This window comes from Lepisosteus oculatus, chromosome 14, assembly GCF_040954835.1.
Source record: "Lepisosteus oculatus isolate fLepOcu1 chromosome 14, fLepOcu1.hap2, whole genome shotgun sequence".
Lineage (NCBI taxonomy): Eukaryota > Metazoa > Chordata > Actinopteri > Semionotiformes > Lepisosteidae > Lepisosteus > Lepisosteus oculatus.
Genome location: NC_090709.1, coordinates 43,528,166 through 43,548,643, shown reverse-complemented (window position 1 = coordinate 43,548,643; position 20,478 = coordinate 43,528,166). Strand labels below are relative to the sequence as shown.

At 43.7% G+C, this 20,478-nt stretch overlaps 1 protein-coding gene and 3 non-coding genes across 4 annotated transcripts in view; 2 read left to right on the top strand and 2 right to left on the bottom strand.

The window, feature by feature from the left end:
• Window positions 1–1,560: 1,560 nt before the first annotated feature.
• Window positions 1,561–1,632, bottom strand: trnah-gug (transfer RNA histidin (anticodon GUG)). Its single transcript has one exon. It is a non-coding gene; the product is annotated as a tRNA-His (tRNA).
• A 640-nt stretch (window positions 1,633–2,272) lies between these two features.
• Window positions 2,273–2,345, top strand: trnav-cac (transfer RNA valine (anticodon CAC)). The gene has a single exon. It is a non-coding gene; the product is annotated as a tRNA-Val (tRNA).
• Window positions 2,346–2,961: 616 nt separating this feature from the next.
• Window positions 2,962–3,033, bottom strand: trnad-guc (transfer RNA aspartic acid (anticodon GUC)). The gene has a single exon. It is a non-coding gene; the product is annotated as a tRNA-Asp (tRNA).
• Window positions 3,034–14,605: 11,572 nt separating this feature from the next.
• Window positions 14,606–20,478, top strand: part of LOC138242634 (uncharacterized) — a 51,562-nt gene continuing 45,689 nt past the window's right edge. The window contains exon 1 of the mRNA XM_069198184.1: window positions 14,606–14,999. Within this exon, the coding sequence (XP_069054285.1) occupies window positions 14,612–14,999 (388 nt within the window). The 5' untranslated portion in view covers window positions 14,606–14,611. The remainder of the gene's footprint in view (window positions 15,000–20,478) is intronic.

The following is a 20,478-nucleotide window of genomic DNA, read 5'->3' as shown; positions in this document are numbered from 1 at the left end:
TTCGATCACAGCGCTAGGCGAATCCCTAAACAGTGTGCGTGCAACAATCCGGGGAAATCGGGCCCAGTAGTGGCGGGATCTGTACAGTGCATGTCGCAGCGCTTCAATGTGCTTCCTGATGTCCTACCCCGAGTGCAGAAAAGACAGCATCCACAGCAACAACAGCTCAGGTCTCTGCACAGGAGCTAAGCTGCCCTCATCTCCTCTGCTCTGCGGCTCCTGCGGAGTGGAGTCCTGCCTGGAGCCGTGTTTGCAGGCTGTGGCTCCCCGCGCCCTGTCTGTGCGTCATGTCCAAGAGCTCCTGGGAGGAAGAGAGAGCCCTCCCACTCGGGGGCTTTTCCACGGTCTGTGTGAGGAGGGGCGGGTGTGTCCAGTAGCTTATCGAGCGGAAGCCTGGGGCGGCGGAGAGCTGTGATCGTGCAGACCTTGAGGTGTCACCTCTTTGTCTGCTTTCCCGCCCCCCCTCCGCCCAAGCTCTGCTCCAAAGTAGCCCGTCAACCCCTCACACCTGCACTTGTCACAACCTAAGGTGCGGTCATGAGACACCCATGGGGTGTCGTTCTGTTCTTGCTAATTGTTTCCTGCCCGTCGCAGGCAGGAGTCAATGCGAGGAAGATGCGCTGGACAGAGCTCAGAGGGCGCAGCTGGGTGGCTTTCCTTCTGAGTGACGTTCCTGCAACACTCTCCCGCTACTCTTGGTGCGCTCATGCCACAACACAGGAAGGCTGGAGCAGGTGGCTGTGGGCTTTGCGCACCGCCGAAATAGCTCAGTTGGGAGAGCATTAGACTGAAGATCTAAAGATCCCGGGTTTCGGTATTTTGTTTCATCGCGCCCTTTGTTCCTCTCTCCAGCGCCCCCTGCCTAAAGTGACGCGTCCCTTTCTCAGCCCGAAACGCAAGCGAGACACCAGCAGCGGTCCCTTCAGGTTTCCGTAGTATAGCGGCTAACACGCGAAAGGTCCCCGGTTCGAGACCGGGTGGAAACAGCCTCGTTTTGCACGCTCCTGTACTTCACAGAGGTCTTGAGCGACCGCTCATTTGTTCCCAATGTATTTCCGGTGCCTTCATGCACTCTTGTACCAAACGCACGTTCCTTCTGTACGCGGAGCCGATCATTTGCAATTGGGCTGTGCCGACAGACCAGGACGAGCTCTGTCGGCTCAAAAGCAGCGCAGGACCTGCAAGAACAACAGAAAGATTAGCATCCAGCGGGGGCCTCTTAGTGAGCCCAAGAGCTCATCAAGAATCGGCTCCAGCAACAGGGCTGGGCGCATTGTTCCATTCTCCGCCCACTCTCGGTGTAAACAAGTCCCTCCTGGTCTCTGCTTCAAATGCACTTTCCTGCGTTTGCTTTGGTGTAACTGGCTTCCCCTGCATGGGCGAATGTGAAGAAGATCCTTAGTAAGTCATTGAAGAAAACCGAGAAGAGGTCGGAGTGGCCTCTGTCGTTCATCAACGATCCAGTCAGGCAGTACTCCTCTGTAAAGCGCCGTTCGTTCACATCGATTGGCTTTTTTTTGCCTTCATTCGTGCGAGTAGTAAAAGCAGACGCCCCTATTCTGCCGTGACCCGGATTCGAACCAGGGTTGTTGCGGCCACAACGCAAAGTACTGACCACTATACTATCACAGCGAGTTACCGAGACACACGCGGCAGGGCGGAAAGGGCTGTGCTCTCTTCGTGTGACATAATTCGGAAAAGTCCTGACAACTCTCTTGCGTGTTTTCTCATATTTATGTAGTTTGCTTGCATGATGCCGGGAACAGCATGGTTGTTCGCTGCCATATAGTCTAGCGGTTAGGGTTCCTGGTTTTCACCCAGGCGGTTCGACTCGGTTTTGCCTCCTGCTTTCCAAAAGATCAGCACCGTGTACGAAAGAGCCGCATTAAAACTACTCGAACGTGCAAAACGTGCGAGAAGAGGGGGAGCTTGTTTATAACCGAAACTTCTCGCGTGTGAGACGAGCTGATCATCGCTGTGGGAGGGTTACTCTGGTAGACAGGGCTGACCTTCGGCAATAGGATTTATAGTCTCCAAGATGATATTTGCACTTTCTGGAGAGGCGATTTTCTCCACTTCAGTAGCCCGATTTCGTCGATTGCGTGGAGAGGGCTGTAGAATGTGGCGCCGCCTTTCCTGCTCCGTCCATGACAGGCGTGCTGGTCTCTGGAGAGAGAGCACGGTCCATCAGCGCACTCCAATAAAGGCACTGGAAGCAGCTGAATCGCATTGGTGAAGCTCAGCACTGGGCCGCTGGGCACGTCTTACCACCGTTTCCGTAGTGTAGTGGTTATCACGTTCGCCTCACACGCGAAAGGTCCCCGGTTCGAAACCGGGCGGAAACAGACATCTTTTGTCGCCAGGCACAAAAGGGGATTGGGGGTTCGCCTAGCGTTGTAATCGAACAGACCCACTCACCTCTTAGTGTGGCGGGATCTGCACAGTGCATGTCACAGCGCATCCTGCTTTCACTTCAATGCGCGTCCTGATGTACCCCAGTCTCCCGCGTGACAGGTGGGGACAGGTGACAGGTCCTATACTAACGAGGAAGACATCGCTCTCTCCGACCCCCGGCATCGTGTCCCGACCCACCGTGCTGGAAGCCGACGCGTGCTGTTATTCCTTTACGGAGCAGAAATGACAACCGAGGAGCCGAGAGATCATTTCAGCATTTCGCGTCTGAACGGAAAACATAAACGACCAACTCGGAATGACTTGCCTTTGACGCTTCTCAAAGCGTTCTTTGTGCATCGAACAGACCCACTCACCTCTTAGTGTGGCGGGATCTGCACAGTGCATGTCGCAGCGCTTCCTGCTTTCACTTCAATGTGCTTCCTGATGTCGAGTCGTGTGCCGTGCGGAGGCTCTGAAAGCGAGAGCAATGAAAAGGTGCACGACGCTGTGAAAGAAAACAGAGAAGTGAAAGGCAGTCATTTCTCTAAGGAGGTGAAAGAAAAGCTACTCCCCGTCGGGGAATCGAACCCCGGTCTCCCGCGTGACAGGCGGGGATACTTACCACTATACTAACGAGGAAGACATCGCTCTTTCCAACCCCCGGCATCGTGTCACGACCCAGCATGCTGGAAGCCGACGCGTGCTGTGATTCCTTTACGGAGCAGAAAAGACAACCGAGGAGCCGAGAGATCATTTCAGCATTTCGCGTCTGAACGGAAAACACAAACGACCAACTAGGAATGACTTGCCTTAGACGCTTTTCAAAGCGTTCTTTGTGCACGACGACTGCGCCGCCTAGCAGATACAAATGGGTTGTACAACTTTGAACTAGCAAATGGAAGAGGGCTAAGCCCCCTCTCTTTTAGCCCAGGTTCGATCTGTCTCCCAGAATCACCAGGGCGCTCACACACACACACACCCGTGCCGTTGAAGTGCTCTGCTTCATTTCTAAGGGCAACTCAACATTCACTCCTACCCCGAGTGCAGAAAAGACAGCGTCCGCAGCAACAACAGCTCAGGTCTCTGCACAGGAGCTAAGCTGCCCCCATCTCCTCTGCTTTGCGGCTCCTGCGGAGCGGAGTCCTGCCTGGAGCCGTGTTTGCAGGCGGCGGCTCCCCGCGCCCTGTCTGTGCGTCGTGTCCAAGAGCTCCTGGGAGGAAGAGAGAGCCCTCCCACTCGGGGGCTTTTCCACGGTCTGTGTGAGGAGGGGCGGGTGTGTCCAGTAGCTTATCGAGCGGAAGCCTGGGGCGGCGGAGAGCTGTGATCGTGCAGACCTTGAGGTGTCACCTCTTTGTCTGCTTTCCCGCCCCCCCTCCGCCCAAGCTCTGCTCCAAAGTAGCCCGGCAACCCCTCACACCTGCACGTGTCACAACCTAAGGTGCGGTCATGAGACACCCATGGGGTGTCGTTCTGTTCTTGCTAATTGTTTCCTGCCCGTCGCAGGCAGGAGTCCATGCGAGGAAGATGCGCTGGACAGAGCTCAGAGGGCGCAGCTGGGTGGCTTTCCTTCTGAGTGACATTCCTGCAACACTCTCCCGCTACTCTTGGTGCGCTCATGCACAGGTCTTTTCTTTTCTCAGGGTAGGAGTGAATGTTGAGTTGCCCTTAGAAATGAAGCAGAACACTTCAACAGTACTGGTGTGTGTGTGTGTGAGCGTGCCCTGGTGATTCTGGGAGACAGATCGAACCTGGGCTAAAAGAGAGGGGGCTTAGCCCTCGTCCATTTGCTAGTTCAAAGTTGTACAACCCATTTGTATCTGCTAGGCGGCGCAGTCGTCGTGCACAAAGAACGCTTTGAAAAGCATCAAAAGCAAGTCATTCCGAGTTGGTCGTTTGTGTTTTCGAAATGCTGAATTGCTGCGAAATGCTGAAATGATCTCACGGCTCCTCGGTTGTCATTTCTGCTCCGTAAAGGAATTACAGCACGCGTCGGCTTCCAGCATGGTGGGTCGGGACACGATGCCGGGGGTCGACAACCCCGATGTCTTCCTCGTTAGTATAGTGGGGAGTATTTCTGCCCGTCACACAGGAGGATGGTGTTCGATTCCCCGACGGGGAGTCGCTGTTCTTTTACCTCCTTAAAGAAAGGACTGTCTTTCACATCTCTGTGTCTTCTTTCACAGAGCCGTGCACCTTTTCATTGGTCTCGCTTTCAGAGCCTCTGCACGGCACACGACTCGACATCAGGAAGCACATTGAAGTGAAAGCAGGAAGCGCTGCGACATGCACTGTGCAGATCCCGCCACACTAAGAGGTGAGTGGGTCTGTTCGATCACAGCGCTAGGCGAATCCCCAAACAGTGTGCGTGGCAACAAAAGAAGCCGATCTGTTTCGAACCGGGGACCTTTTCCGCCCCGCCGTGCGTCTCGGTAACTCGCCGTGATCGTATAGTGGTCAGTACTTTGCGTTGTGGCTGCAACAACCCCGGTCCAACTCCGGGTCCCGGCAGAATAGGGGCATCTACTTTTCCTACATACGCGAATGAAGGCGAAAAAAAGCCAATTGATGTGAACGAACGGCGCTTTGCAGAGGAGTACTGACTGACTGGATGGTTGATGAATGACAGAGGCCACTCCGACCTCTTCTCTGTTTTCTTCAATGACTTACTAAGGATCTTCTTCACATTCGCCCATGCAGGGGAAGCCAGCTACACCAAAGCAAACGCAGGAAAGTGCATTTCAAGCAGAGACCAGGAGGGACCTGTTTACACCGAGAGTGGTCGGAGTATGGAAAAATGCGCCCAGCCCTGTTGCTGGAGCCGATTCTTGATGAGATTTTCGGCTCACTAAGAGGCCCCCGCTGGATGCTAATCTTTCTGTTGTTCTTGCAGGTCCTGCGCTGCTTTTCAGCCGACAGAGCTCGTCCTGGTCTGTCGTGTAGCGGCGAGGCTTATTAATAAGAAAGAATTAAGTGTTCTGAGCTTTCCCAAATGAGGCCTCATTTCTCTGTTCATCTCTGTGGTGCAGCCACGGAGAAACTATTCATGCAGGCTGATTTAAGATTCCTTTGATAAGGACAGCTCCCAAAGGGGGATGCACTTAGCTAAGCCTGGCTATCATGATCAATGGTCATCCATTGGCGCCTATCTGTCTAGGGAGTGCCAGATGGACATCTGGACTGCATTTCTAAGTGTCAGGAGTAAGTGACTCATATCTCACCTTGATCAATCAATCAGGGACTGGTAGGGCCGAGTAACCCACGTGGGACTCTGATGCCCATGGAACTTTCAGCCAATCAACGAGCTGAAGTTCCTCCAGGTAAAAACAGGCAACACAGAGAGCCTGAGAGATTCAGTAAGATTCAGGAGAGAATTCAGTGGACTTTTCTAAAGGGAATTCAAAGGAGAATTCCAGGGCAGGACGGCCCAGGAGCAGAAGGCTCCAAAGGGCAGGACATTCTCGCAGCACGCCTCCTGACCATCCTGAGACTCAGCCCAGACAACCACGGAACGGCCAGTGTGTCCGAGTACCAGAACTTTCCTTTGTTCTAAGAGTCTAGAGCTGAGGTTGCCAGAGAGTAACCAGAGGATCCACCCGAGGTTAGCACCAGCAGCAAGCCTCGTGAACAGGTCGGAACTGTGGACAGCCGAATCACTATTCAGAACCAGCTCTTCATCAGGAACGAACCAGTCCTCTTCCTGACTTGCTGGGACCCACAGTCATCTTTTCTCCTGTGCACAAACTTTGCTAGTTAAAGCCAACACTAACTAGCCGGTCAGTGAGCATCAGCAGCGCACCGTCGCAAGCCGCACAGCACAGCCTGGCACCGAGCCAGAGAGCGCGGATTGGACAGCAACAGCCTGCAACTGTTTCTTTGTGCCCGCAGGAGATCTGAATCCCCAGAGATTGGATGAGTATTCAACTTCACTGCATTACAGCTCGAGAATTCAATTGTTATCCCAACCAGTTGATATCAATTTAATTCCTAAGAGTTATGTACTTGTTTTGAGTATCTAATGTAGAAGTTGTAACCAAGTTCAATTACGAAACGGCCTAAATGAAATGATATACTGAACGTATGTCCTCTTGATGTATGTAACTCTTTGTAACTGACTGAATATATACCTTTTGTATTCTGATAACCCTCTCGATAAGATCTGTTAGGTTTATATGCATATTCTATGTAGTAATAAATGTATCCTCGTGTATTAGTACCTGTGTGTGTGCGTTGTTTGAGTTATATCGCATGGTTGGATTCTATCAAAAGAATCATTTTGTGATTTACTGCTACAATTAATAATTGTCCCAGTAAATGCCCAAACCCTACAGAACTGGAGCCTTCAGAGAGCACACTACATTTTATTAATACATAAAATATGCATATAAACCTAACCGTAGTGGTCATGAATGAGTTTAGCTCCATTTCAGAATTTAAAATGAATTACAATAAATCTAAGACCATTTCTCTAGGTGGCTTCAATGACACAGGTTCCCTTCCAAATCTCCCAGTTAAATGGTCTAAATTCTGTTTCACTTACCCTAGTCTAAATGTCTCACTAAATCTTAGAGAATTGTGGAAACTAAACATTGCAGCAATAATTCTAAATGTCCAAATAGACTTGGAACTCTGGCTTATTCTCCCTCTTTCCCTTCTGGGCCAAATCAGTTCAGTTCAGATGAAAGTCCTGCTGTACCTTCAGTGCTACCTTTAGTGCCCCCATTTCCTCTCATTGTGTGTTTTCATTGTGTATGTCTTGTGTATTTATTTTGTTGCTGTCATTCTGTAAAGCACTTTGAGAATCCACCTTTGAAGGCACTAAATAAAATAAAGTTCATTATTATTATTATTGAGTCTTTTATACCCTCTGCATTGCTCCCTGTATGGCTGATCAGGAGGGTTATCACTGACGAGCACTTGCCAGGTGTATTTGATCAGTGACAAAGCGGAAATCCTTCCAACTGCCTTTAGAGAGGGGTGGTCTTGGCCTGCCAGACTAACTCATTTACAACTGGGCTTGTCCCTCTCGGTCACTGTGGGTCATTGTTGGTTTCATTTCATTCTCATATTAAAGAAAGATGATATATTATACTGACCTTGGGAATCTTTAAGATGTGGTATAAACATGGTACACAGGTGATTGGGGATTTATTAAGGAACAACACCTTAATGTTCTTTTGGCAAAGGCAAGCACAATTCAATCTTATGCAAGAATGTTTTTGAAAGTGCGTCACTTTATCGTAGATGCTTGTCTCCTTGCAGTGATGTACAAAATGTAATTAGGGTATTAAAAGTCTTAACTCATTTTGTTTCTTCCATCTACTCAGTGTTATACTCACTTGCCACAGATAACAGAGTTATAGTAAATGAACTCATAAGGAGAAAGGAATCTTGGAAAATAATATATTAAGAATGAGAGAGCTAGAGGTTATACATTTTGCCAGATCAATTTTCACATGCAGTAGACTAAGGGAAACCTGATTTACAGTGCTGTGAAAAAGTAAGGATACAGTACCTCATGAACAGGTGTGTGTTTTTCAACATATTTGCATGTATGGATATTTTATCTTCATTTCAACAATATTGATAGATAAAGGTGATCTAATTTAACAACAATGACAATTATTCTTTTCAATCATTTATTCAACAAAAAAAGCCTGAAATGCAACTGTTTGCTGTGGAAAAAATAAGTACAACCCCTAGCTTCAATACCTGGTGTTGCCCCCTTTGGCAGAAATCACATCTAGTAGGCATTTCTTATAACTGTCTATCAGTCACCTACATCAACTTGGAATTTTTTTTGCCCAGTCCTCCTTACAGAACTCCTTCAACTGTGTGATGTCTGAGGGCTTTCTTGCATGTACTGCCCGCTTCAAGTCCCCCCACAGCATTTCTGTGAGGTTAAGATCTGGGCTTTGACTTGGACATTCCATAATGCTCCATTTCTTCTTTTTGGGCCACTCTTTTGTGTGGCCCAAAAAGAACACTGAAGCATTTGCTTCAGTGTTTTGGGTCAATGTCTTGTTGTGTGGTTCACTTATGGTTCAGCTTCAGTTTTTTGGACAGATGGCCTCACATTCTCCTCAAGTACTCTCTGGTACAATGTGGAGTTCATGGTTGAATCTATGATGGCAGGCTGGCCAGGACCTGAGGCAGAAAAGCAGCCCCAAACCATAATGCTTCCACCACCATGCTTTACAGTTGGTATGAGGTTCTTTTGGTCAAAGTTTTTGGTTTTCGCCAAACACGTCTGGCATTGTGGCTAAAACAGCTCTACTTTTGTCTCATCCATCCAGACCACATTGTTTTAATAGTCCTGATCTTCACCTAGGTGTTGTCTGGCAAACTTCAGTCATGAATCTGTATTCTTTTTTGAGAGCAGAGGCTTCTTCCTTCCTGACCTCGCATGTAGGGCTAAGTTGTGCAGTCTCTTTCGGATAGTTGCCTCATTCACTTTGACATTGACTAAGGCAAGATTTGCCTGTACATCCCTTGATGTTATCCTGTGTTCTTGGAGACTTCCTGCAGCATCGTTTGGTCAGCTCTTAGGCTGAATTTGGTTGGACGACCTGGCCTGGAAAGATTGCCAGTGGTTTTAAATTTTCTCCATTTGTAGATGAGCTTTCGGACAGTGGAATGATTGACTACAAATTGCTTGAAAATGGCTTTAAAACCCTTCCCAGAGAGCTCTTTTGATCTTGGCATGATAAAGCCACACATCTCAATTCCTAAGACCAAAGCAGACCACAGGTCTCTGATGTTTATATAAGGCAGTGCCCTCCAAGTTACTCTCTAGTGATTTTCTAATCATTTGCACCTATTTTGGTGCACCTGATTCTAATTTAAGGCATTTGATTCAATGATAAAGTTATTGGTGTACTAACTTTTTCCGCACAGGGAAATTGCATTTCTTTTGATTTAAATAGTACAATGATTGCAAAATGTAATTTTCTGATGTTATTTTTTAAAATTAGATCACATCTATCCATCGATATTGTTGAATTGATGATCAAATATCCTTTTTTCCACAGATATAAAAAAGACTAACCTCTTCATGGGAGGTACATCCTTTTTCACACCACTGTATGATATACTGTATAAGTTACTACATAGATTACATATCACATCCTGTCTTTAAACAGAGTGAAGGCTGCCAGTTTACCTTTATGTGTAACTGGAAACTCTCATTATTACTGGGACTGCAGATGGTTTTCATGTTTCTGAAGCTTTCTTTCTCAGGCACTGAGGGGTGTTTTTCATATTAAAAGAGTGAAGCCTGGCCTCTTTACCTGTGGCCTACCTTCTAAAATGGCAACACATTTTCAGCTTCTGGATTAATTATTTTTAGCAAAGAAATAATTTTTCAGCAACTGGATGGATAGAAAAAACACTTCAAACACTTTGGTAAAGAGACGTTTTTAGTGTACTGACCCATGAAAGGCCTAATACAGTTCTGAAGGGGAACGGAAGATCTTTCCATGGTCACCTCTTATTGAGTAATGGTGTGGTGGCTCTGTGGCTAAGGATCTGTGGCTAGTTCAGATCCCATATCCAGCAGAGGAATCCTACTATGTTGGGCCCCTGAGCAAGGCCCTTAACCCCAACTACTCCAGGGGTGCTGTATAAATGGCTGACCCTGTGCTCTGACCCCAAGCTTCTCTGCCTGTCAGTGTGTCTCATGGAGAGCAAGTGGGGGCATGTGAAAAGACAAATTACTAATAAAATAAATTGTATATTGTCAATAAAGTGATCTTATCTATTAGCCAGTGGAGCAAGCAGAATTGCAGCTGAAAGGTCATTGTGTTTAAAGAGGAATTCCTTCTGGCCTTCCACATACTGAGGGAGGAGGGGAGCTCTGCTGGATAGGAAGAGTGGCTGGATTTGGAGAGGAGATGGGACAGTCACTAGAGAGCTAGAAGGGATATGGATATTTCAGTGTTTCTGTACCCATATTGTATACTATTTTCTTTTATGGTTTATTCCTAATGCTCTTTAATGATGGTAATCACATAATGATGGTATGTGAACTGTATGTGAATAATACATTTCAAGAAAATAAACGCAGCTGTTAAACGTCTTCAAAGGGACGCCAGCGGGAACAATTGAACCTCCAACCAGTCCACTTGGTTCAGTTGGTAGAGCATGGGGTTCTTAATTTCTAGTTGGAAGTAACAAGTAATAAAACTCCAGCTCATTAAAATGTGTTTCAACCTTTAAGTTGTGGCTTTACAAACTAGGATATTGAGGGAGCACACATACAGTACACGCTGTGCGATGGAGAACAAATTGAAATCCATGTCTGTGCTGTGAAGGAGATTCTCAAACACTTCTATCATATTTCTTTCACAATAGGACCTGAGTGTCTCCCGGTTCCCATTTCACTGAATTTCATTGAAGATTTGGGGATTTATAATGAAAGAATCAGTAGCCTCAAAATGCAAAAGCTTCGCTTCTCAGTGATCATGAAGGCCCTGGCCGACTGCACAGGGAAGGGTGGTGACGTCACCAAACCAGCTCGCACAACCTGTAATGTTGGCCGTATGCGTTACAATAGCATGTGCCCCCGACGATGATATTGATATGTTATATGTGCTCTTGTTTGTATTTTATGCATTTTTGTTGTTAAAATTAAAAGTAAAAAATAGCTTTCCAGATGCGTGCTGCTGTAAAAATGAAATGACATCAAGGGCGCTGTACGCAGAGGTCTGAAGCCTGTTCAGGCCTTCTGAAGTTCCACAGAAGAACTACATCCAGAGGTGCTAAAGAAGTCAAGTTTTCTCAATGAGAGGGGAAGCATCTCAGAAAAAGCAGGGGCAGTGGGTTCCACAGTCACAACGCCACTAAGTCAGATGACAAGAGCAAAAGCCACCCGGCTTTCTCCATGCAATTAATGAGACAAACAGATACAGCAGAGTGGGTAGTGTGGCTGAGCAGTCAAAGGCACTTAATTAAGGATTCAGTCTCTTTGGGGGCATGGGTTTGAATCCCACTGCTGCTAGGCGCTGTCAAGACCCCCTTTCAACTGACTTCAATCACAAGGAAGGGAATTGCTTTTGGACAGTCTCTTGAAAAACTAAGCAAAGTGTTTAAAGATACTTTGTCAGCTTGACATCAAGGGAGAAAAATAAAAACTTCCTTGCATCCTCTCAACCCAAATGCGCTTTGCCACCTTCTGTGTTATGCAGGGAACAATGTCTGCAGAGATCACTTTTAACTCAGTGCAAGTTGCAGTGTGCCATGAATTTCAACTTATCGCTTAGATAAAGATGTCAATAAATCTTTCACTCAATATCAGCCGTGTTATTGGTACCGAACGCTAAATGTAGGCAAGTAGGAGAAGATCATCATGAGACTCAAGACATTCTGGTCTTTTCTTCTTTTGAGGACGAATGGATTACTGTGTTGCAAAAATCAATTCAGAATCAAAATCCTCCCCTATTGCTGTTGCTTCTTTGATAGTTTCTTTAAATCCTTCAACTGAATGTCGATATTGGGTGACAATATCGTACAAATTGTGGTTTTCTTTTGATCGCCAATTTTATTAAAATACCAGCCTCTTTTACTGTTGTCGTAGATATTTCACCAGGTATAATACTTCTCCTTGCATTCTCAGATTAAATCTTTTAAAACTACATCAACATTACAATAGATTGAACAGCATTTATGGTTACAGATTATTAAAGTTAAGGTAAATAAACGAAAATATAAAAATATAACTGTACAGTCCTAACCTACTAATATCGCTGATCTGTCTTTTTGCACACCACACAGGCCACAACACTAGACTCTGGACTACCACATCATTAAAAGCCAGTGTAACGAACAGTTCTTTCCGGACCCTATGCGGACGACACAATCCGACGAAGTGGGGGAACACTAGGGAAACGTCATGCAGGAATACGGGGCTGAAGACAGGGGGGCGTGTCCAAGGTGCGCTGGTGCACGGGGGAGATGTGGCCGAGGCGAACAATTCCAAAGAGTAATCCTTAGAGTATCCAAAAACACACGAGAAAGTCCAAAACCAGGAGATCCATCAAAACACGAAGTTAAAACCACGAAGGCTGGGTCGGAACCGGCGGACAGGGACCGGGACCGGGACCGGGCGCTTCCAGGTCCCGGACTCGCACGATACGGAAATCAGGTGCAGAGCCCGGATGAGCGTCAGCGCCTGGCTTTTAAGGTGGGCTGGGAATAGGGAGCAGGTGCACAGAATAAGGTCTCACGTGAAAGGGCTGGAGCACCCTTAAGGAGGGGGGACTATAATCGTGACAGCCAGCTGTTATACGTCAAATTGACAAATTGTTATTGTTAGCCGGGACAATAACCAGTGCCTGACTAGCTCAGCTGTTAGAGCATGAGACTCTTAATCTCAGGGTCATGTACAGTATTTGAGCCCTATGCTAGGTGTGGTAAATGCTTGTATTAAAAGACAGATCCTTGACCACCTTGTTGAGAAGTGTAATAATACAGGCACACATTGTTAAAAACAAATATTTATTGCAATCACAAAACACAAACTGCACTACACCCAACAAAAAATACAACACACATGTTACTTTATATAAAGTATTTACACACAAATCATCTCAGAGGTCTAACATTCTGGTCACCCAGAAAACTCTGGACTGTTACTACGGACTGAATTCTTAATGCCTACAGAGGCCACATAGGAGACGAGGTGCCTTCTCATTAAATACAATGCAACCTGCAGTTAGATCTCTCTCCCTAACAAGGTTCAGATACTTAGCTGCAGTCCGGTTTGGTTCAGATGACCAAGAAGTAGGGGATCTTGCCTGGCGTAAGCGTCAAGTCACAACTCCTGTGGACTTCTCTTTCCTCTCCTTGTTTCTCCTCTTCCACCTTGTCTTCTCTCTTCTCTCTCTGTGTTTTCATGTCATGATAATTTGTGTATGGCCATGCTGCTCCTTGCCAATCATGAATCTACAATGTATATAGGTGTGCTAAGATAAACCTTACAACTATTTCAGCTCAAGGGACCCCTCAAACCTTAGCAAACATCCTCCCTCCTTGGAAGTTAGGAGTGTTTTACTCTTCCCACTTCCGTCACCCAAAGCTGTAAAATTATAGTTACCTAAGTTTATTTCAATGATCCCAGTAACTCTTCCAAAAACATTTTTCAGAACAGCTTCTTCAATTATCAAAGATTTTATATGATCTAAACACACTCATGGAGTAAGAAGGCAACGTCTACATCTGCCCAGCTCAGAAGGTGGGTTAAATCTCCCAGATCTAGAACAACATCAGCTTCTGACACAATTTTTGTATTTGTATTATATATTTTTAAACTCCAAACAAGAACAATGGGTTAACATTGAAAACATACATGCAACATTGAAAATGTATCCTCAGACTGTATTTGTTTATTCTTAAAAATAGGTTTTAGAGCACAAACAATTTTATTAGTAAGTCTACTGTTATTATCCCAGTGCCAAAGTTGTTGAGTATAACATGTTTAAAGTATTACAGGACAGTAAGATCAGCCACTATTTCAGTGTTTGAATGGCAAATTGGTAAGCATGTGCTCATCACCCACCTAGACTCACATCAACACGAACTCTCTGACATCCAGCACCTTGAGGCCCCCAGTAAGTACACATGGGCCTTGGTGATAGATTACAGCTCTCCCTTTCACACAATTCAGCCCCCGAATCTCTTTCATAAAATAATTGACACAGGTGTAAATCCATCAGTGTTTTTTTTAAATGAATTTAAGAATAGTTTTACATAAAATCCTACATCGATAATAATGTACATTATAGTATCCTGCAAGTAAAACGTGGAAATATATTATCAGTTGCACTAAATCGATACGAGCATCGTTAACTTAGCATATAATTCACTCCTCCTCAATAGGTGGCGCTAGAAGGTGCCGTCAGGTTTATATCCGGCTGCAGAAACTCTTGTTTACCATTCCCGCTCGTTTTTTTTAAACCGCTGCAGCGCTCAAGAACAACGTAACCGTACTGCACGGCTCTGACGATATGTCATCCACTTGGCGTTGATTGAAACGCTTGCTTTAGCTAAATAATAAAGAGGAAAGTTATTCTGTTTTTTAAGTACCGTTTCAGGGTCTGAATATGCTATGTCTTGTCGGTTGTGTTCATATTTGAACAGATCACAGAATACAGAATCTGTGAAGAATAAAAATAAAGTTCTTGAGTCTAAGTCAGCCTTTGTTTATGATTGACTCTGACGAAGGATGGCGACGTGTTTGTTGAATCTACAAACCGAGATTCACTCTTTCATAGATATGTTACTCAAATCGATCGTGTATGATGTGTCAGAAGTTTTCAGAAACAGGATGTCTGACTCCGAGGACAAGTTTCAAGACAAACTCCGCAGCGTCTCACAGACTCTGGTGAGGCGGGCCGTGTTTAAAATCACACAGTGTGTGGAGGACAGTGTCGGGAGTGAAATGGCGCAGCTGAAGAAGGAGAACGAGAGCCTGAAGCGGAGATTGCAGAAGTGCGAGAAGGAGTCGGGAGCAGGAGGAGATCGGGGACAGACAGATCGTGTTGGACACATGCTTCCCTGTGAAGTCACCGCAGGAATAAAGGAAGAAATGTACGCGAAACTGGAGCTGTCAGGTCAGTGGGGTGACTTGTAGGAAGTTAGTGTCTGAACTGTTATTGTCTGATTATGGCGATTATAATACTTCGTTCAGACATACTAGTTGTTTCCCTGGATTATTGTATAATCCTACAGGTATGTCATTAGGAAAAAAACTATTCAGTTTGCATTTACGTTGTATTGGTTTAGATTTGTATATGTATAGCAATGATCATGCGTCTGTATTAACCCCTCTCTCTCAGTGCAGGGTAAATGTACTGTAGTGTTCAGTTACTGTGTCTGTATTAACCCCTCTCTCTCAGTGCAGTGTTAATGTCCTGTAGTGTCCAGTCAGTCAGTGTGTCTATATTAACCCCTCTCTCTCAGTGTAGTGTTAATGTACTATAGCGTCCGGTCCGTGTGTCTGTATTAACCCCTCTTTCTCTCAGTGCAGTGTTAATGTACTGTGGTGTCCAGTCAGTGTGTCTGTATTACGCTCTCTCTCTCAGTGCAGTGTTAATGTACTGGAGTGTCCAGTCAGTGTGTCTGTATTACGCTCTCTCTCTCAGTGCAGTGTTAATGTACTGGAGTGTCCAGTCAGTGTGTCTGTATTACGCTCTCTCTCTCAGTGCAGTGTTAATGTACTGGAGTGTCCAGTCAGTGTGTCTGTATTAAGCCCTCTCTCTCTCAGTGCAGTGTTAATGTACTGTAGTGTCCAGTCAGTGTGTCTGTAGTAAACCCTCACTGTCAGTGCAGTGTTAATTGTATGTACAGATGCAGCCATTCAAGATGGGTGGGGTATTTCGCAGCATACCCCGGTGGGCGTGTCGCGGTATCACGCGGTTAATCGCGTCATTTGACTTCATGCCGGAAACTATCCGGAGTCACCTTGTAAAACTGCCAGGGGGAGCTTAACCTCTCATGTACAGCATTTGAGCTTTTAATTTTGAACTGTGTATTACAGCATGTTAATCATCAGTCATTAAAATGTTGGTATATTTTATGAAAGCAAGATTGCTCAGTTGGACAAAAGTACACAACCTACCTTTATCAGAAATATTTATGCATCAAAGCCTTTACCGAAGATATTACTAATAGTATTAATAATGAATGACTTTGGACAAGCTGTATACTCAAAGTATAATTTCTTTAGCACATTTGTACAAGCACTTGGAATCTGTCCAGGCCATACTTTGTCAGTCATTTTGTTTTACTTCAACGGGCATAAAAACTCCCTTGCTTTTAACAGGGCATTACATAGTTTCTAACTACGAAAATGATTTAAAATGCGACACTTATCATTCAACTAGAGCTCAAAATATCACAAGGATCCTCAAGAGCACAGCAAAGACTGTATTAAAAGATACTTGTATGTAGCAACGCTTTCTTTTCCGTATACCAGATTTTATGGAACCACTTCAGAATGGTGTCAGCCAGTCAGATTCCAGGAATCGGTACTTTAAAGGAAAAATACACACCGGTATTCCATTTCTCCCTAACGATTTTAAGCATCGAAGTATTTAACTAGCATGTGAAATAGCGTGTGAAAAAGTGGTAGTTTTAAGCTTTTCTGCTAATATAATATGGAATCGCGTATCTAAAGAATTTAAGAACGATATGATTATATTCATATTCGTGTACTGCGACAGGGCTGTATAGGGCTGTTTCGCCTCTCTCTTCATGTGACTTCCCTTGTAGCCTACTGGTCTACGTGCCTGGTTACCAACTCATGGATTGTGTGTTCAAATCCATCTGGTGCTGGACTTTTCTTTTAACAAACCTTTCTTTGAAAAAATAGAATAGCGATATTATGGACAATCAATTGACTTTTATATTTCAAAATATCACAACATGATCGATTCCAAGTCATTTTTGATAACAATGAATAGTCACCTTCTTCCCTTCTGACAACAGTCCCTGCTTCTGCTTCCTGCTTCTATTGTGTGTGTGTGTGTGTAATAGAGTAAATTTTTATAGAGAAATGGAGGCTGGACAAACATTTATATTGATTTAAATCGTGTTTTGATTTAAATTGCAAACGCATGTTTAATTATATGTGTTTTTTTATCATAATCAGACTAATGCAACATAAATTGATACAGTATCTTTGTCTTCTAAGTATCTTAATAAACTTTCAGCATAGCTTTCTATCCGTTTAGATTTATATTTCTTGGGATTTTGGGATCAAACGTGGAAGGATTAGATTGTAATCGTTTTTATTTTTCAAATACGTTTTAGAAAAGTGTAATCTATACCTGCCCAGACTGTACGCCTTCCTAAACCTCGCTTTTCACTCCTGTCCTGCTCTTCCCCGCGCACCCCAGCTGGGCGATCTTCGGCCTCTGCCTGGGACGAATGTATATTTTGATATTTACACCCGGCGCGGCACCGAGGGAGCGTCTGCATTTATAACTTCGTTTTTAAAATTAGTCAAGCAATATGAAGCATCTCCTTTTACTTTTAAGTCCCTTAAATACATTGAGCACAGCTTTCTCACCACTTAAGATTACTTTTTGATACCATCCTTACACAAAGCAGAAACTTTCTGATGACATACAGTACAAGTGGAGGGGGGGGGGGAGGGCGAGCGAGATAACCAGGACGCAAGGCAAATAAGATACACTCCACAGGCATTCACAACAGCAACATATGAAATGTTTGCACATATAGTTAAGTTATTACTTGGTTTTCAAAGTGCAATGAAATACAATATTGTTGTTGTTGCTGTTCTTGTTGTTTTTATCCTGTAAAAAGTTTTGAGAAGCCACCTTTAAAGGCGATATATACTGTAAAAGCACTGATTCTTATGGAATGTGTTCCGCCGGGGATTCAAAATTTTTTTTATTTGTTTTTTAATCGCGTATCTAAGGAAATCTCAGTATAACTTTGTTCATGAACAAACAGTGGCATGTTACATTATTATTAGTTTTTTTGTTAACAAGGCTCGCCAGCTAATGTGAATCGAAACCTGTCTTTCTAGCTTTTAAAGTCGTGCGAAGTGTAAGCCACAATTCAAATAGAGAAAAAAGAGCTGACTGGCAAGATTTAAGATGTGGCTGTCAATGTTGGATTAAAAAAAACACATTGTCAGACGTTTGTTGCATTGCTTGAAAAATAACTTTATTTCGAGAAACTGGATAAGTAATTCAATTGTTTTTTTTAACTTCCTGAAAAACAACTTATAATTTAACTATATGTGCAAACGTTTTATGATATGTCACTGTTGTGAATGTCTGTGGAGTGTATCTTATTTGCCTGTCTGTCCTGGCTGTGCTCTCTCTCTCAATTCAATTCAATTCAAGGTGCTTTAACTTTAACTTGCTTTAACTCTGCATGTCTGAGTTCTGAAGTCTGAGTTCTTGTGTCCGTCCTATCCGAACCCGAAAGTATTACAATATATATCTTTATAGCAGGTGGTGTACAGTTTTTTAGCATAGACTACACTAAAATGTATTTAAAAAATAAAAACGATTACAATCTAATCTTTCCACGGGCTTCTAAATCTAATCTTTCCAGAGCAGCTTCTTAACTGTGAAAACATGTGTCTGTCTTTCCGTAGGGGGAAGGGAATCTGATCTGCAAGGCCCTTTGGCTACAAAAGTAAAAAGAAGGCGCTCCCTCTCTCTCTTTTGATTATTACATCCAATAATCAAAAATGACACAATAAACATAATAACCATAATAACGACCAACCAACAAAAACAACCATACAAACATAATACCAACCAAAAACATAGATAACAACCACAATACAAAATCAAAAATATAAAACCATTAAACTCTCTCAAATTCATGCAGTTATCATAATCCCGCCCCTTATGCAAAACCAAACCCTCCTCCCATCCCAGTTTATCCTCTTTATCATAAACAAAATCCACCTCAATTTTCAACATAAAGCATTACACAAAACCAATACCTCAACACTCCATACAATGTGTTTTTTTTAATCCAACATTGACAGCCACATCTTAAATCTTGTCAGTCAGCTCTTTTTTCTCTATTTGAATTGTGGCTTACACATCGCACGACTTTAAAAGCTAGAAAGACAGGTTTCAATTCACATTAGCTGGCGAGCCTTGTTAACAAAAAAACAGACAATACCCAGGGAGAGGGAGGTCAAGCCAGAGAGAGAGTTTTTTACCCTCTGTCTAAAAACCCAAATAACCCGGGGCAGAGACTCCGGGGGGATCATTGCGTGGTACAGAGCGGAGCTCAGTCAATTCTTATGGAATGTGTTTTTTCTTTCTTATTTTTTTCAGCATGGAATAAACCTGTTACTTGATTCATATGGATGCCTGGTTCCGCTGGGGATTCAAAACATTTTTTATTTTTTTTTAATTGGGTATCAAAGGGAATAGGCAGTATAACCCTGTTCATGCACAAACTGTGGCATGTTACATTGATTTGGGTGTCTCCTCTTGCCAGAAAGCTTTAAATTGCATATTGAGCGTGGTTTTTGACTTTTTTTAAATTGTATTTTGAGCGCAGACAGCACATACAAGGGTTAATTGCACACTGAACTGCATGTAAAAAAAACAATTACTTTTTGTCAATGAAAACCGGTGTGTGTGTCTCTCTCTGCTGGATGTCCCTCTCACTCTCTGCTGAATGAATAAAAGCATTTTATTAAAAACGCGTTTGCGTTTGTCTGGTATTTACTTTGGTCCCTTTTAACTGTTTTTCGATCTACTGTATTGCTTTGAGATGACACTTTTAAAGGTGATATGTAAAATAAAGTTTTTTATTATTGTTATAGAGAAACATGATCAGATTTTCCCTGGTTCAGAAAAAAAGATCTAAAGTGCTACACCTAACTTTCTTAATTCGATGTATTTAAAGCAGTGAACTAATGTAGGTGTAACATAACTTTCAGAAATACAATTGAGAATAGTTTTGTGGTGTTTGTTTAGATGAAACGTTCCTAAAACGTATAACGTAACAAAATTAAAGACGATTAAAATCTGTAATCTTTCCACTTGTACTGTATATCATCGGAAAGTTTCTGCTTTGTGTAAGGATGATATCAAAAAGTAATCTTAAGTGGTGAGAAAGCTGTGCTCAATGTATTTAAGGGACTTAAAAGTAAAAGGAGATGCTTCATATTGCTTGACTAATTTTAAAAACTAAGTTATAAATGCAGACGCTCCCTCGGTGCTGCGCCGGGTGTAAATATCAAAATATACACCGATTAAAACCGATTACAATCTAATCCTTCCACGTTTGATCCCAAAATCCCAAGAAATATAAATCTAAATGGGTAGAAAGCTATGCTGATTATGTTGTGATATTTTGAAATATAAAAGTCAATTGATTGTCCATAATATCGCTATTCTATTTTTTCGAAGAAATGTTTGTTAAAAGAGAAGTCCAGCACCAGCTGGATTTGAACACACAACCCATGAGTTGATAATTGGGCACGTAGACCAGTAGGCTACAAGGGAAGTCGCATGAAGAGTGAGGAGAAACAGCCCTACACAGCCCTGTCGCAGTACACTAATATAATCATATCGTTCTTAA